This window comes from Xiphophorus maculatus, chromosome 22 (assembly GCF_002775205.1).
Source record: "Xiphophorus maculatus strain JP 163 A chromosome 22, X_maculatus-5.0-male, whole genome shotgun sequence".
Classification (NCBI taxonomy): Eukaryota; Metazoa; Chordata; class Actinopteri; order Cyprinodontiformes; family Poeciliidae; genus Xiphophorus; species Xiphophorus maculatus.
In genome coordinates this window covers 8,280,977-8,299,355 of record NC_036464.1, presented here as the reverse complement: position 1 = coordinate 8,299,355, position 18,379 = coordinate 8,280,977, and the positions used below count along the sequence as shown (strand labels likewise).

At 36.1% G+C, this 18,379-nt stretch overlaps 1 protein-coding gene across 1 annotated transcript; it reads left to right on the top strand.

Moving 5' to 3' along the window:
* The first annotated feature begins 2,153 nt into the window (after positions 1 to 2,153).
* LOC102233037 (interferon-induced, double-stranded RNA-activated protein kinase-like) lies at positions 2,154 to 10,511 on the top strand. The gene is made up of 17 exons (XM_023327036.1): positions 2,154 to 2,407; positions 3,745 to 3,874; positions 3,969 to 4,111; positions 4,195 to 4,318; positions 5,232 to 5,290; positions 5,737 to 5,886; positions 5,989 to 6,121; positions 6,205 to 6,275; positions 6,915 to 6,981; positions 7,462 to 7,517; positions 7,618 to 7,737; positions 7,852 to 7,974; positions 8,063 to 8,258; positions 8,864 to 8,998; positions 9,421 to 9,519; positions 9,676 to 9,738; positions 9,853 to 10,511. The coding sequence occupies exons 1-17, from the start codon at positions 2,289 to 2,291 to the stop codon at positions 9,964 to 9,966; spliced, it is 1,902 nt and encodes a 633-aa protein (XP_023182804.1). The 5' UTR covers positions 2,154 to 2,288; the 3' UTR covers positions 9,967 to 10,511.
* The last annotated feature ends 7,868 nt before the right edge of the window (positions 10,512 to 18,379 follow it).

The window sequence follows — 18,379 nt, the reverse complement described above, 5'->3', positions numbered from 1 at the left end:
GGTTAAGGTGCAACTTTCTTAGGGACATTTAATCAAGTATTTGTAAGAGTATATGAATATATTTGAGCCTGTACGTATGACCTTCTCTGTGTAAAAGGAAACAATCCATGATAAAGTCAAACTTTTTCAGCTAATTCTCTTTTTTAAATGCTTCAATATTGCTTGGTGATGATTCAGATTTTTTTCTTTTCTTTAGTTTTATTCTATTTTGTTTTTCAAATTATGTTATATTTCCATTTTCATTGTGGTTTTAATCTGTTTTCGGGTCAGTTAACATACCACACAAAACGATTAATCAGATTACACAGTTGGTTATCAGCCCTGTCTTTAATATAAGTAGATTTTCAGTGTTTAAACCAAATATATAGAGAGTTTTCACTAAATTCTGGTTGCAAAGAGACCAAAATCTGCAAAGAAGCAACTTAACCTGCATCTATTTAAGGTCAGACCAAAAATGGGGCAATCTACCAGCCTTTTCTTTTTTTTTTTAGTTTTTACTGTTTCACCAGTGTGTCATTGCTACAAAACAAAAACAAAATTACAGTTTTGTTTTATTTTTAGTTCTGCAGCTTGTGTGTGCTGTGTCATAAGCTAATTGAAGCAGCATAAATTACTAATTGTATATGCTTTACAAATAATAGTAATTATTTCTGCAGTTTTGAGTTGTAGTGACCACTGAATATGAGATGAACAACATGCCCGTCATTGTATGCGCCCCATCTCTCTCTTCTCTGCTCACACCTCTCCAGATATAAATTAGCTTTTAACACACATTTTTCAGGCAGTGTTTTGGATAATGTTACCTCTGTACACAGTAGCAGGATTTACTGTTTTGCATAGCGTCACTAACAGTTAAGAAAATGTAAACACAAAATTCTAGATAATGGCCCAACTCTTAAATTATACCCATATGAACAACAAATAAAATGTCAGATAGTTTATTGTAATTAAGCCAATCTAAGCATGCTGCCTGACTTAACATTCAGAAAGTTTTTATGGAAATTTTTGGTAGGTGAAAAATGTACAATACATTTAATCATTTTCGTCTAGTTTCAAATACAATGTCATTTTCTGTTACTTTTAGTTCATTTGTCACACAAATAAACAAACATTCTCTATTTTTCACATGTTCTCACATCAAATCAATAAGCTCTTGCATTTTGAGGAATATTTATAACCGTTAATCATGACTATGTGCTGTGTGATAAGGTGTTTTGTGTCTGACACTTTACTTGATAGAAGAAAATAATGGACTCCGTTTTATCAGGAGAGGTTTTTAACAAAAATATCATTGTGAGAAAATAATCATGTTTTGGGGTTTAAATATCAGCTTGTTTAAGATCAATTTAATACTATTTCTGGCAGTTTTATAATGTTGCATCACAACATTTCTTACTGTAATAAAAGACCAAACTGGAAAATAAAACCATGTGAAATTTATGAGGTTTGTCTGCTTCTGTGTGCTTACTTTTTACTTACAAAATCTGAAGTTAATTATGTGATAAAACTTGCATTTAATTTTTGATAAAACTTGAATTTGTTTGTTTCCCACCCAGTACTCTAATAATTCTAAAAGACTACATGTTAGTTGCAGACCTTAATTGGCTGAAAAACTGGTAAACAATATGCTTAGTCAAATATATCATTTTTTAAATATTTTCCAAATTGTGATAAGCAGAAAAAATAAAACTGAGTATTGAAATATATTTCCTGTTATTTTTTACCTAAAAATGTCTGCTCTGGTTCCCATAAAACAACAGGCCAGCACCGGCTGAAGTGCAATCGAAACAATTTTTGTAACTTGATGTTATTAGCCTTATAGTTCTGAGAATAAGGTATTCACTGTAGAAACTGTATATATATGTGTGTGTGTGTGTGCTTTTTTTGGAGTTAAAATATGTCAAAGTAGTGCTAGTAACAGAAGCTATAATAATTATTATTAATAATAATAAACTGCACAAAAGAAAAATTGGGAACTTTAAAAATATGTAGGAGCCCTAGGTGTAGTCAGATTTCACAAAAGAGGCATTAAACACAAATCATTTTAATATTTCTTCACAATCCTAGACGTCTTGCAACCATCGAAATTGTTCCATATGAACTGATAGAACTTCCGCTTTTCGCCACCCTTTTCCGGAAGTTGTAATGCTTAATTTCGATTCGTCCAGCTGGAGGACAGAATCGAAACTTAGAAAAGAACAAAACAGCTGCATCGAAGATAGTCTTGAACATAGGCTGAAGCTGAAGCAGAGACCAGCCAGACAGAGCCTGGACGCTGTTTACTGTATATGATGGAGCTCTTAGAGACTGGCAACGCAATTTCTAATCTCTACATGTATGCACAGAGACGTGGTCTGAACTTAACTTATGAGGTTCTTGACTCCGAGGGCCCCGATCATAATAAACAGTAAGTGTTAATATTTTCCTTTTGGGATTTGGGAGGGGGAATTAGTCCGCATTTGGACTGTGATGGAGAAACTTTAAGACAGGTAATAATAACTGTCGTTTAGTGAACTGGGCAATAAGAACTGCTGAGATCAGTCATTATATAATAAATGATTACAATAGTTATTTATCAAACTTCTGCTGTCGTAGTTAGACTAATTCAGTAATAAATGTTGTTTTTATCAATGTATTACGTGAATTTTAACTTGTCACCTCGTTTTCTAAAACGCCCCCGGGAAGTAAGCTACACAGGTAGACTTTTATAACAGTGTTATATAATATTCAGTTTTAGATTACATCTACCTCTAATTGCTGAAAAGTAGAAAATAAGCAATTGTTTGTTTGTTTTCTTATAAACAATCAAATTAGCCTAATTAAACACAAATAGTTACTTCACTTACCTTATACATACTTAAATCGGTGCCTTGTCTCCAGGCATGGAGTGCAGTTCTGTTAGTGTAATAAGTTCAAGTAGCAGAAGACCAACACACAAAGACAGAGCATTCAGTTGAGACCAAACAGTGGAGGTTTTGAGTACACATTGCTGTGGAGAAAGTATGAATGTATGACCACAAACTGCTGTATTGTATTTGGATTCTTATGTGGTGTACCAAAATAAATCCTAAGGGTGAGTGAAAGAAAAATGTTTTAAATGTTTCAAATCTGAGAAGGGTGGTGTCTACATGTATTTAACCTGGTATAATCTATTACTTCTAAATAAAGTATTGGACAACTGCCTTCAGAATTAATTAATTATTTCATTAGTAAAAAGCAAATGTTTAAATAAATCTTAAACTAGCTCCATATGACCTATAACGGCCTCAGATGTTTGTTGGACAGCATTAGACGACAAACAAGGAAGACCAAGGAACACATATCAGGGAGAAACTTGTGGAGACGTTCAAAGCAGCTTGAGACAGGAGATTAGGCATATAACATAGCTGAATACCTTCCAAAATATGGTCATTAATAAAAGGTGCATCCCAGAGGCAGGAGGCCCATTTTAACTCTGGAGGAGTTGCAGAGATCCAATTATTTTTATTTTTATTTTTTGCAAATCTTGATAACCAAATTTCACAAGTACTTGCCCATCCAATTTTATTCAGCTTGACCTAATTGTAAAGAAAAAAGTACAAAAATCTCAGCTTCTAGACATGCAAAGCTGGTTGAGAAAAGTGTTACGTTTGTTTCTTATAAATGTTGTACAGATGATTTTGTCATCTTATCGATAAAAATAGTACTGTACAAATGAATAACATGGAAATAGATTTTGACTTAATTTATTTTATTTTTTTTAAGATTCACTGGGAGATTTCTCGTAGATGGCAAACCCTATCCGAGTGGCGTGGGAAAAAACAAACAGGATGCCAAGCTGAGCGCAGCTCTGACTGCTATACGATGTCTTCGTGGGGACCAACAACAGGACACAGTAAGATTCCTCTTCTGTGCGAAACGAAACTATGTGCAATAATTCAAAACAATCATTTTGGTCCCTAAATGGTGAATAACTGTTGTCTTGACAGGAAGAATATTCAGCAGAAATGTCTTCACCTGCTAGGCAAAATGACATTAACTACATATGTTGGCTCAATCAATACGGTCAAACAAATAGGGTGAATGTAGAAGCAAAGGTGACGGCACGGCCTGGACCAAATAATGCTACTCTGTAAGTCTACCACATTGCTGCATGTTTCGTCTGTGCTATGAACTAACCACTTGAAATTCATAAATATACATTTGTTGAATTAGATGGTGTAAGTTTATAGTGGGTGACACTGAATACCCAGAAGCCTCTGGAAAATCTAAGAGAGAAGCAAAGGAGGAAGCTGCTAAGTTGGTGTACAACATGATAAATACTAGTCAATCTCCAGAGGTGAGTAGTGATACAGTTTATTAGACGTTTAGACGCAAACATCATAGCATGCAAATTTTGTGGGGAGTTTTGTGTATGTCTTTATTAGAACTGTTGTTTTTCTAGTGTGGGATGGTAATGCCACACTAGGAAGATTCATTAAAACAAGAATTGGGTTTATTGTTTTCTGAATTTACAGTATTTTTTTCTTTTATCCACTCAAATATTTGCATATTTGCTCCTCTAATTTTTGTTCCAAAATGCTTCCAAAAGCTTGTTGATGTTATTGTAGTCATCAACAAGCTTATGTCAAAATCCTAACTTCATATTTCACCACATTTCCTTTTGTAGTTTTTGGGATAATTAAAATCGATTTTTTTGGCCCAGACGTGACTGATAATCTATACCCTTTAGCATAATGAGAGCGGACAAAGCTTAATATCAGTCTGCTTTATCCATCCAGTTTGGATGTGTGTTTGAGATCACTGTGTTGATGGTTCCATCCTGGGCTTTCAGACCTCATTGTACTAGCCATCAAGCATGGTGGTGGCAGCATTATACTGTGGGGCTGTTTAGGTCCACAGGTGTGCTGGTGCATTTTACAAAGTGGATCCTTGTATGCATCTATTTGCAGTCAGACGTCTGAGCATCTATAATGAAACAAGCAATTCACTTGCACTAGTTTGTATTGATTTTTCACTAATCAAGCATAACATTATGACCAGCATGGGCACCCCGACTGTATTTCACAGTCCCATATGCAAACTGATGCATTTTGTAATAGGACACCACATAGTTCCTCTGATACCCATAATAGGCTGTGTTTTTCAATACTTTGCAAAAAACCACAGACCATATAAGTTCTACGTAAATAACTTTCTAATACTTATCAGGCAGCATTCCTCTTTGTTAATTATCTTATTTTTGCTTTAAGGTCATAGATTCCCCAGTTCAACAAAATCAGATGGTCAATGAAAACTTAAATCGTCTCAGGTGAGTAAATAACAGCAGGTTATTTATTATGGGTGGAGATTTTTTTTAGGTCCAACAGTTCAGAATGCTACGATGCAATTATAAATTATCATTGTCACAACATGGTGCAACTCCCACAAACCTCCATTCATAATTAATAATTTAATGCACAATAAATTTTAGTTAAATGATAAAGAAGAATACGTACCTTAGATAAAATTATGTAAAATAGGAACATAAAGAGTAGAACGTGGAAGTGCTTAAAATTCTAAGTTCCACACTTTGATTTTCTCGGATTATAGGTTATTAGTTGACATTCAGATAATAAAGTTTGAATGTTTGTTAATCAACTCTGAATCGTCCATGTCAATGTCTCAATAAATAATTGAAAATAATTTTTTATCCCTCACCCCTGTTGTTTAGTTATGATGTTTTCACATATGTGAAATTGTGTTTGTTTGTTTCAGTGCAAAGACAAAAAGCCTGAGTATAAACTCAGAAGACAACAACTGTACGGAGCCACGGTTTGTTGCAATTATCCACAACTACTGTCAGAAAAAAAGCCTCAGTCTTGAATTTATACTAGTAGAAAAACGTGGACCTCCTCATAACCCTCGGTAAGAATCTTCTCACCTGAAACAGTTTTGCATTTGCTTCTGAATTGCTGACTGATGTTAAAGTAAACATGCAGATATCAAGATCCTTTTTCTTCAATGCAGATTTTTCTGCAAATTAAAAATTGAGACAAGGGAATACCCTATTGCTGAGGGTAAGAAGATCAAGGAAGCCCAACATAATGCAGCAAAGTTGGCCTGGTCTGCTCTTCAGGAGCAGTCAGACTATGACAGCAAGGTGGACAAAGTTCAGATTTCTCTAGTTTCAAGTTCAAGCCGACGGCAAATTAAAATGTTCTTCACTATTCCTTGGCATTTCAGGTGTCTGTCGGATCAACAACATCTGAAGATGGAGCAGCAGCAGCATCGCATGAACCATCATCCATGTCACAGTAAGTCCTCTTAAAAGACATAGCATATTGTTTTGTTTTAGTGGGGATGTGTGGAGTACGAATGAGCAGTCATTATCTTACTTCAGTAGCAAGCGGCCCATCCTGATGGCTACCAGGTCACTCTCTGGTCCATTGGGGAGCACAAGCGCCCCATGTAGTAAGGGACGCACCTACTTTAGGTGTGATTCTCATCCTGGGCCTTTCATGGCCAGTCTTACCCAAATATGTTTCAATACAAAAATTATTTGCTGAACAAATACTTATAACAATATAGTATATCTGAAATCAAAACTGAGATGGCTGTGACTGCTGTCTGCTGCAAGTTAATGGCTGTTTATTCATGATCATACTAATTACCTACTTATATTAAAGCAGCTTGTAGTAATAACCTTCCTATTAAGATTCATAATGCTGCTTCCTTCGAGGATGTCTCCAGCTGGCACTCACTGAGAGCATCTGTAATCAGAACAGTGACTATAATAATAATAATAATAATAATAATAATAATAATAATAATAATAATAATAATAATGGAGGAAGTGGGTTGCGGTCTAAGAGAAATTCAAATGATTGGTTTCTATTAAGAACCTTAATGGGAGCGCTGTAGAACAATAATTTTTAATTAATGTTTTGTTAAAGAGATTCTTCTGAGCCATCGCAGAGCGAGATGACGGACTCATCTGATCCTGCGGATTCTTCGAACCAGGTTTTGCTTTTGTGTTAAACTATCAATGCATTGTTTGATGCTTATGTAGACACTCATATTTTATCTATAAACATACATTTATAGATAAACATTGCAGACTTTTTAAGCATCTTACAGAAACTAGCATGAAATTTTCATGGCTGAAACAGCTTTAGGATGATAGAAATCCAGGTTTTGATCATCCTAAGCCTTCTGCAAGAACAAATCAGTATTTATACAAAATAAACACACTATAAACGGTATATACTGTGGTTGATATACCAAATTTGAACTGTACCTTTAAAATCTGCCTTGACGCTTGTATGTACTCTTGTAAATCATTAGTACATTAGCAGTTTCAAATCAAAGAGGAGACATTGCTACCAAGGGCTGAAGTTGTAGTATTTGCACTGTTTCTCTCTATATAGTTCAAATACTCAGATGTTCTCAATTAATGCTTTTCTATTTTTAAAATACACACATTATTGATTTTTTTCCCAGAATGATGTGGACAACCAGAAAATCACAAATACAAGCAACCCACCAGTGCAGTCAAGGTATTGAAAAACATGTTATTCCACTAAAAATATAAACTTTAATAAGTATTAAAGACCAATTCATTTCTTTGTGTCTAAGCAATCTGTTTAATGCCTAAAGCTTCGCATCAGATTTTGAGATCCTTGAATATCTTGGCGGAGGAGGGTTCGGTCGCGTTTTTATGGTGACGGAAAAACTGTTGGATCTGGATTATGCAGTGAAGGTCGTTCCTGGAACAGAGTGAGTATGTAGTGCTGCTCTGGGCACAAAAACAGAAACGTTGGTTAAAGAGTTCAGGACAAACAGTGAAATTGTTTCCCTGAGGTTGGTTGTATTTATATTATTTTGATTTAGAAAAGCTTTGCGAGAGGTGATGGCGTTATCAGATCTCCAACATGAAAACATTGTCAGATACTACAACTGTTGGATGGAGGATTTAAAAGTGCAACCAGCGAAAGTCCAAAAGAAACTAAAAGAGTAAGAGTTTTCACCTCTAGTTTCACATAAGTGAATCCATCTTACAGACTGGCAGAAAAATCACATTTTGCCTTTTTTTACCTGCAAGTGTCACATGTGGACAGTGCCTCTTTATTAAGATGGAATTATGTAAACCTGCAACCCTCAAACAATGGATTGGTGAGAGGAACGAGGAGGAACTATCACACCCCCAGAGAGGAGCAGACAGTCTTCCTATTGCATTGCAAATAGTCAATGGAGTCGAATATATTCACTCCAACAACTTCATTCACAGAGACCTTAAGGTGAGACTCAGGCTTTTACACTGCTGGTTTGATTGGTTGGTAGGTTCCTTCTTTCCTTCGTTCCTTGGATTCTCCCTTGCTTGTGTTCTACCTTCATTTTGTTTTCTCTTACCACATTTTCTCTCTTGAAAGTTTCATTGGGAAACTAATTTTAATTCTTTTCATTAAAAATGTGCATACGGCTTGAAGCAAACTGCATATAATCCAATGATGGGCACTTCAAAATATTTTCCTTATTTTACACAAAATATTTAAAGGGGACCTGTTGAGCAAAATTCACACTTTGCCCATTTTTGTACTTTCTTTTGGGTCTGCTTCTAAAAACAGCCCAAGTACTTAAAAACCAGTCAGATGTTTTTTGGCAATAAGTTCAGGTTTTTTGATGTCTTGAAAATGAGCCATTTTAAAAACTTCCTTAATGTTAAGACACAAATCATCAGGAAATGCTCCTATAAATGCCCCATAGATACATGGGGCATCTATAATCATTAGCCCGTGTTTTAGTATGTTGGTGGTTTAGTAATTTTAGTTTTCATAAAGGATTAGTTGTTTGATCCAAGAAGTTTGATAATCACTTTAATCACTTTTTGTTTTTCACTTCTCAGCCTCCCAACATAATGTTTGGAAAAAATGGGAAGGTGAAAATTGGGGACTTTGGTCTCGTCACTATTGACAGAAGTGAAATCTTGATCGACAGAACAGAAGGACCAGGAACCAAAATCTACATGGCTCCTGAACAAGTAAGTAAAGTAATGTGCTAGAGCTAACACAAGTATTGATTGTATTGTATAAGAGGATAAAAAATAAAGGTGTTTAACCACTTAGACATTTAAAAACTAAAAACAAAATCTTAAAATCAACTGCAAAGGAAATGGACAACCAGAGTAGGGAATACCAAATTGGGCTAATATGTTAATTCTGAGTTGTCTCTGCTAACACATACTATACAATGTCAAATAATAAATTAAACGATTTCAGAAGGGCACTTTTTTGTCCACACGACAAAGAAGGTGTTCTAGTACAACCTAGTATCTTTTTGCACACACCCCTGCTTATAACTAATTACCTGCTGTGCAAAAAACAAACAAAACCAATTCTAATATACAAGCTAATTACTAAGATAAGAAATAATTGTAAAATTAACTTTTTGGTGTTTTAACAGGAAAGTAATAGATATGATCGTAAAGTGGACATGTTTTCTCTGGGTCTGATCTTTTTTGAACTCCTTTGGAAAATGTCAACTGGCCACGAAAGAGCAACGGTTAGTCTTTCATAAAGAAACTGATTTTGAAATTAAATTAATTACTCTGTGTGTTTTCTCTTGCACTGTTTTTCTTTAAAATGTGATGTAGAATTATTGCCTTAACAAACTAATTAATTTACTCTTATTATGTCATAACTACTTTGTTACTATTAGATTTGGAAAAATGCAAGAAAGGGCAAGCTTCCCAAAGAGTTTTCACAGGCTTTTCCTTTTGAGGTATGTTGTAGTTTTAAGTCTCCGCCAATTTATCTACTAAATGCACTTGTTTCAGAAACTATTTTATGGAGCCTGATACTAATCAAGGTTCATTGTTCCTATTTTTGATTTTAGTATCGAATAATCAAATCTTTGCTGTCTGAGAACCCAAATGATCGACCTGAAGCAAGTCAAGTGAAGGAACAACTGGAGGAAACAAACCAACACTTGGACCAACATAGTGTGTGAATGTCAAAAGAATGAGAGTTTGGTTGGGTAGAAGGAGGAAATGCTTTATTTTTACATGAACTGTGGAGAAAGTTGTCAACATGCAGCACTTTGGAGGAATTTTTAGCTTTGAAAAAAAATTATTATGATTTACTGTACGTGTCTTGCAATAATTACAACATAGATAATCATGCTTGTTCTAAAAAATCATGATTTGGGTCATTTTAGCAGCTGGTTTCCTTATTCTTCTCTAGAAATAGATCATCTTTATAATCTATGGGACAACTGGGAGGAAAAACTAAAGGTGGGCTTGTTGGGTTGCCAGAAAGAAAGCTGCATATTTTATTAAACTGTTACTCCTTTGAAACTCAATTAACTTCAGCAACATGACGCACATTGATGCATAGAAAGTTAAACAATCATTCAGAGGATGCTCTTGTTTTTAAACAATGTACAAAAATGCATGCAATGAAAAATTTGTAATCCTTGGAAATTTTAGATTTTGTTAAGATTTTTTGGTTTTAAATTTCATTAATAAACCATTTTCTTCTGTTAATGATTTAAGACAAAATCTACAGTGTTTTGCAGTTTTGTTGTTTAGTACAAAACTCTGCAAACCCACACAAGGTTTAGAACCACAGTCAATACACAAGGTATAATATTAAATCTTGAGAAAATATTAACAGCTAAATGGACAATATTTGGTGGAAAAATGATAGGGAGTGCATATATTAAAAGGCTAATAATTGGCTTTGCCAAAATAAAATGCATCCCAAAGCTAACATGTAGAAATAAAGAGCCAAGAGTTGAATAACATTTTCTACATAATCACACTTATCCTCTAAGCTACTGGTAAAAGTTTCATATCAATAGGACAAGATTTGGGGAAAATATCTATATTTTCCCCAAATATTGGCAGGCTAATAATTTGCTTTGCCAAATAATGCATCCCCCTGCTAACTTGGAGAAATAAAAAACTAAAAGGGATTTCACCTTTGCTGCATAATCACACTTATTCTATGAGCTACTGGTAAAAGTTTCATATCAATAGGACAATAGACAGGGGATGCAGATATTGACGGGCTCAGAAATTAAAATCCATCTCCTCCTATATTAATAGACTGGACAGTTAGGGGTGATATCAAATTTTCTACATAATGGGCCTCTGTCTTGTCATGTGTTAAGTTATTATGGTGTTAAAAGAAAAAGCGGGAAACTGCAAAGCGAGAACATATTCATCAGACACTGACTGTAAAACGTTTGACTCATATGTCTCAATAAAGGTGTCAAAACCATATTTATTTCAATCCATGTAAGCCCTAAAATTCACTGTTTTAGGGCTTACATGGTTAAGAAACATGATAATGTTACAAATATTTTTAAAAGTTGTCTCTTTGGTCATATTTCTACGGAGCCCTCTAGAGCAGTGGTTCTCAAACTTTTTTCAGTGATGTACCCCCTTAAAAATATATTTTTAGTCAAGTACCCCCTGACACGGGCAAAACATTTTTGGAATTAAAAAGAGGTACAGTGCTGTAAAATCACTGTCTGATTTATTAAAGCCAAACAACTTATATCAGTGAACCTGACAAATACATCCATATTACAAACATTGCATGGTTAAACAAAAAAGAAAAACAGAAGACGGTGACCACCAGGAAGGTATAAAACCAGTCAAACCGTTTTATTTTAAAGGATATTGAAACTAAATACTGAATATAAAATTCAGTGCATGAACACACATTTATATTTTATCGAACTTTTTACAAAATAATTTTTCCCAAGACTTATTATGAGGAGCCTACTGATTTTTTAAAGATATTTTGAAAAGCTTCACGTACCCCCTGCAGTACCTCCACGTACCCCCAGGGGTACACGTACCCCCATTTGAGAACCACTGCTCTAGAGGACATGGGGGAAAATTTTTCTTTTGCGTTACCTCGAAAACTTTTGCGTTACCTCGCAATATGCTTACTGTAATATTTGCTGGTCTATTTTGTATACAGTCACAAATGTCAATTTAAAATTTTAAAATGTATTTAAAGAACCTCAGTATTTATTCTTAACTCTTTGGTGCAAAAGCAATTATTGAAAATCTATTTATTCACTGCATATCTGTTTGTGAAAGGTTGTGACGGAACTGCACATGAAAACATCCTTTACTTGCTTGTGCCTTGGGCCGGCCCTGGTCAGATGACTTATTACCCCGCTATAGTAAATAATCCAAATAGTTTGGATGTATTTTTCTTCTTTCCTACTTACAGAAAGTTTCTGTTTAGGTATGTGGTGCATTTCTGTCCTAAAGAAAAATATATAAAACTTCAGATATTTCACAACGACATATTAAAATACATGGAAAAATCTCACGAAAGCCTTGTATAATAGCAGAAAGTACGATGGCCACGTAAGAAAGGCTTACAGTATTAAATTATGCCGCATGAACTAATCAGCATCATTTCGAGAGAACTCAAAAGTAATCCGAGGGAACACAATTCCTTAGCGAGGTAACTCAAAAGAAAAAAAAATTCCCCATGTCCCTTAAGAGGCTCCGTACCTTTCTGGTTGATTTGCAGTTTTCTTTTAGTTTGTTAAAGATTTGTGGCGCATAGAAACTGAGTCCTGCCAAAATGTAACATTTCTGAATTCACCATAGATAACCACAGTGAAACGATGGCGGCAACATACTGAGAGAGTATTTTCTTAGGAAGAAGGGAATTTTAGAAGAAAACCTGAGAGGTTGCAAAAGGCTTCAGATTGAGCCTTTTGCAATGGCCATAAACATTCGACCTCAGTTACAGTAGGTTAAGATCAAAGCACAATCATGTCTTAAAATGGCCCAGTCAAAGCCCAGACCAAAATCCATTCAATATTCCTTGGCCATATCTGAAAAATGATGTTCACAGATGATCGACATCTAATCTAACTGATCTTGATACAGTTTTCAAAGCCAAAATGTTCAAAAATGTCAGTCTCTGGATATACAGAGACCAATATACAGAGATTCTCCCTTCAAAGAATCAACTTTTTTTTTCTGTAGTTATATTTGTTTTTTTCTAAATGCTGCACAAATTTTGTTGGTCTTTTGCATGTAATCCTAATAATTGATTACTGATTACTTTGGTTATAGTCGGACAAAATCTGAGAAAGCTTTTTAAAGCTCTTTTAATGCATTTGTACACTGTCCATGGAAGATGGAGCAGGAATGATGCTGCGGTTTACACACTAACCATCTTTCATGGCTCAACCTGTAGGTGGAGCTGTTGTTCTGCTGTTCTGTGTGCAAACTCCAGGTCGCTGAGTGTGATCCAGGTTTGTTCACAGTGAGGGGGAGCAGAAAAGGGTGAGGGGTCTGTGTGTGACATTTAATCATGCCTCCGGCACATGCTGCATGATTAGCATCTCGGTGGAAAACAACAGTCACAGTGGCCAAAGAGCAGATCTCACACAATCACGCAAACACCGGGTGAGGCGCAGGTAATCAGTGCAGATCAGTTCTGCAGCTCAGAGAGCTACCTTAACAACCACAACAACACAGAGGAACCAAAAATATGTGCAGTTTATATAAACTAGACCTATATTTTTTATCGTTTTCTTGCCAAATCTTGGTCAGATCTTCTGCTTCACCCATAAATCTAGGGATAATTATGTATTTAAACTCTATCTGAAGCAACTGAAAAATGTATTGGAGATACATCAGGAAAGTGAAATTCGACCAGCTTCAAGAAGGTGTTTACAAGAAAAACAACTATTCTGAATTATCTTAATCTTATGTTCTGTTATATTTATTGTGTATTTTTTCCATGTTGTCACCTTCCTAAAATAATGGCCTACGTTTTTTTTTGCCAAAAGGGATTTTTGTTAACAAATAACCTCATTTGTATTTCCAAAAAATGATTTAGGCAAAAACAAATCACTTCTGGCAAATTATTTTAGGAAGGTGACAATGTGGAAAAACACACAATCAGTATAATTATACATATTACGCATTTCATTATAGTAATATTAATTTGTTTTGATATATGACCTCTGTTTTATGTTTGTCTTTGTCTATTTTTGTAGTTTTAATTTTGAATTTATTAAGTGATCTATGTATGTTTTGTATTTTTAGCTGTTTATGTTGAATGTGTGAACCTCAGGAGAAGTAGATGCAGGAAACTTCAACTAATGTGGATCCAAATAAAAGAAATAAAGACACCTTGTGTCAACTGACGAACTTAACACTTTATTACTGGATAAATATTTGTGGTGATAAATTGTATTTCTGGGTGTGTAAACTTGCAAACATTTGTCCTCCTGACATTTTGCTCCATCTGAGCAGCATCTTTCTCCTCTAAGATAAGAAAGCAGGTGAGTCTCCGGTCCTCTGCAGCAGCCGCGCTCCTGTGAGCAGGGTTATTGGATGTATTGAGGTCACTTCCTCTGAGAGCTGTGTGGGCGCTGAAGCAGAGCTCCTGGTCAGTGGCATGAACCATGTATCCAGGGGTAAAATGGACCCACAAGTCAGAGAGTCTGCCTGCGGTCCCCGGGGTCTCGACGAGTGATTACTCAGTGCACAGCCTCATCTCAGAAGTGGCAACCAGAGTTTGTTTTTGCTCTGTGTCTTAGGGAACCAACCTCGCCCGGGAGCGGGCTTCAAAATCAAAATGAGAATTCAGGATTCATGAGAGGCTGTCACATAGCGCTGCCCTCCTTCACTGCTTGTTCATATATTTCTGTTATGCTAAAACCCACTTAACCTCTGGTGAACGGGAGCTTACTGGAGCATGAGCACATGACCCGTCTCGCCCCCAGGCTCCTGTTGGCTTTCACCCTGGACTTTCCACCTCTCTGCAGCCACATCCTGCCACTGTCCACAACACTTAGCAAACAGGACAAGTGCTGTTTAAAGCGCCTGAATGGGTTTCAAGGTTTTATTCTCGTATCATCTGATGCATGTGTTGCATAGAGTCCTCGTTCTCTGATTGCACCTAAAGAAACTTTGATATCATAGTATACACAATTAACTTTCTAGTTAACTAGTTACATTTACCTCAGTAACTTTTTGGGGAAAAAAAATGCACTTTTAGGAGTTATTAGTAAGTAAGTTATTATTACAACACTGAACTGTTTGGTTTTCCCGGAGTAAAATTGCTATCACTGCTCTTACTTGAGTTAAACTTCTGGATACTCTACCCACTGTGAGTAACTGCTTAAATATTTTCATATTTTGCAAACCACAAATTTCAGCATATTTGGGGGGATTTTGTGCAATAAAATATTGGAATATTGCTTTAAAACATTTTGTGGCATGCATTTTAATTCAGGCCACTTTGAGTTGATAACTTTGTTAAACCACCTACTGCTACAATTACAGCTGCACATGACTACCAGCTTTGCACATCTAAAAGCTTAATTCTTCAGAAATTCTTGTTAGAATAGAGAGGATATCTAAACATTAATTGTCTAGTCTTCCTATAGTATTTCAATTGGATTTATGTTTAGACTTGTTGAACTTAACTGTGTGCTGTTAATAGTTCTCATTATCTGATGTTTAAAACCTTGAAAACTATTGTATCTGTTCAGAATTTAGTTCAAGTTCATTGAATCGTCACTTCCTGCTAGGTTTGGAGATTCACTCTGATGAACTGAAGGTCAATAAACAGATAAAGCACAGCTGGTAGTTTGTCTTTAGCAGCATCAAAACAGTTTTTGTTTGATGGCACTGACTGGACAGACCAGCACTCAGAAAAATGGGAACGTCCAAGAAGCTCAGTGAAGGTGCATAGATTTACAGCAGCGCTAACATTCTATTTTTAAATCACTAGGGACGCCAACGTTATTGGCTGAAACAACAGTAGGAAAAGTTACTGAGCCGGGTTTACACATTTGTAAGACCTGGAGGAAACCCCAATCTGTCACCCTCAGATTAAAGGAAATGTGTTTGAATGTTCAAGAAAACCCACAAAGGTTTTCTGTCTGTAGCTGGAAACTCTTGAAACACCAGTGTCATTATGGACAGTAGAGAAAATTAAGGAGTGTAAGTGATGGTCATGGTGCTGACCAAAACATAAAAACCTCCAAAATTGATGCTTTCAGGATCAACAGAAATGTCAGCTGAACAATCCAGATGCCTTTGAGAGAAAAGTTTTAGATGAGACAAAGATTGAGCTGTTAGGCAAGAAAACAAGTACGGTAGTTGCGGACAGACTTTAGAAACATTTCGGCATTTTTTTAATCTGGATCAAACTTCCAGAAAAGTGCAAAAAAAAAAAAGCTAAAACACTGAGTTCCTTTAAATCAGGGCTAAAAACCAAGCCAATGAATGAATTGGAGGTGTAAACATAATTTAATATGAGAATGCAGTGTGGGAGACGTAAATGATTGTATGTTGATGAGAGAGGCAAGAAATCAAATCTTTTATCTTCTACCTGTTCCTTTTTAGAACAATTTGTGTAAAGTTGCATGCCAATTGGGATGGCTACTTATCTTATTTTTTATGTTTTCACTTTTTGTCATCTGTTTGAATTAAATAAAATAAAAACAAACTCAAAGTTGTGTCAAAAACTTGTTTTTTAAAATCCCTGCAGTTTATAGAAAGTGTAAAGAATTCATGGCATGTGCAGCAGGACTTCAGCATCAACAGGTAACAAGAAGAAGGCGAAGCTTGAAGCTATAAAAGCAGCACAGAGCTCTTTGTCCACCTGACTGAGCTGTACTCAGAAGAAGAGATTGGATCCTCTTTTACAACACCTACAGTAAATCCTCCCCCAGCCTTTTATGCTGTGGTTACATAAAGCTCATCTCACATGAGACATCCCTAATGGCCCGTATCAAATGTGCTGTAAATCGCTGCACATCAGTCAAATGTTCTGCAGAGACTTTTTATCCATTTTCACCTCTCGCATACAGCAGCTTGCTCTCTCTGGAGACCCTGCCTGTCAGTACTGATCTTACACATCAGTACTGAAAACAGTACTGTTTTTGCTAAGATGTTGCTTTTTTACCTGTGATACACACACTGTCACAGCTGCTGTTTCAGTTGTTTTGTGTTTTATTTTGGTCAGTTTTGGCATGAAAACACAGGTTAAAAATGCCACAAACAATGTTCAATTTCTTTCTCTTAACCTTCCACCTAATTAAATATCTTAATAAAACAATTGTAGGTTTGATTCCAGCCTTTTTCTGCTGCACATTGTGTACCCCTGAACCACTGTGTATGAATGGTTGCATGTCTGAGTGTTATTCTACTTTAAAACACTTGAATTTAGTACATTAAAGTGCAAAACAGGTTATAATATATACATGATAATACAATAGTTTGTCTCCTTTTTCTGATTGGAAAAGACAAAGAAATATCAAAAGTGAATAACAGAGTCAAATTCAGTGTATTATAAGAAAGGCTAAGCTATTTGTTACCTAAAGTGGTGTGTGTAAAAGAAATAATTGTTTTCAGTGCTTTTCTAATAGTTTTTTGTTCTGCTAGACATCTGCAGCAGCTGTCAGAGCCGCGCTGCACATTGTGAGGTCAGGTAAAATTACTGCAAATGATATTGCATTCTCGCTTCTGTCAGCCTGCCAACTGTCGACTGGCAAATCCAGCAAAGTCATTTGTCAACTTCCTGCCCTCTCGAGTCCCCACTTACTGGCGTTTTAAAAGCACAGGCCCCTGCTTACAGCACTGAAGGTCAGGGACGCGATGGCAAACTCACCTATAAATCTTTAATAGGCAAAGGAGTCGGCCCCATCTGGAGTTGAGCAGTTCATTGCAGAGCAACGGGGGTGCGACTGAAGATCATCTGCAACCACTTTCTCCTCTGTTTTCTTTTGCAAAAGATGACACTTTCTGACAGGCCAGCTGTTGTGCTGATTTCAGAAAAGACAGGTGAGATATGATGCAATCACAGCGTTAGAGCTGAATTCAGAAGGTGAATGCAACAAGAAGGCACAAAATAGCTTTATGTAAACTTTTTGTAGCGGGTTTATACCTTGATTTATTACAGCAAAAAATAATGTACATTTTTCAAATATCTTCACATTATGACCATAAACTTTAATGTAATTAATTGGAATTTAATGTGCTAGATCAACAAACATACAAATATGAAAATAAAAATGAACATCGTGGCATGCATTGTGTTTCAGCCCCTTTAAAGGGGCAATATCATGCATTTTCCAACCACATACTGTCATTTCAATCTGGAGCGACTCAGATGGAGATAAGAAGACAATTAGAAGAGTTTATTGACAAACAGAATTTAAAGTCTTTGGCGCTCGGGCCCCGGCTGGGGATAACGGTTATCGCAGTGTTAGCGATAGGCTTCAGATGAGCATCCCCGATGCTGTTAGGAACGTTATCCCCCAGGGCCCGGCACTGGTGGTGGAGGTTGAAGAAGGGTGCGGGCCTCAGGACCGAGCGAATGGAGGAGAAGGGGTGGTGGTGGGTTGAGCTCGGCTG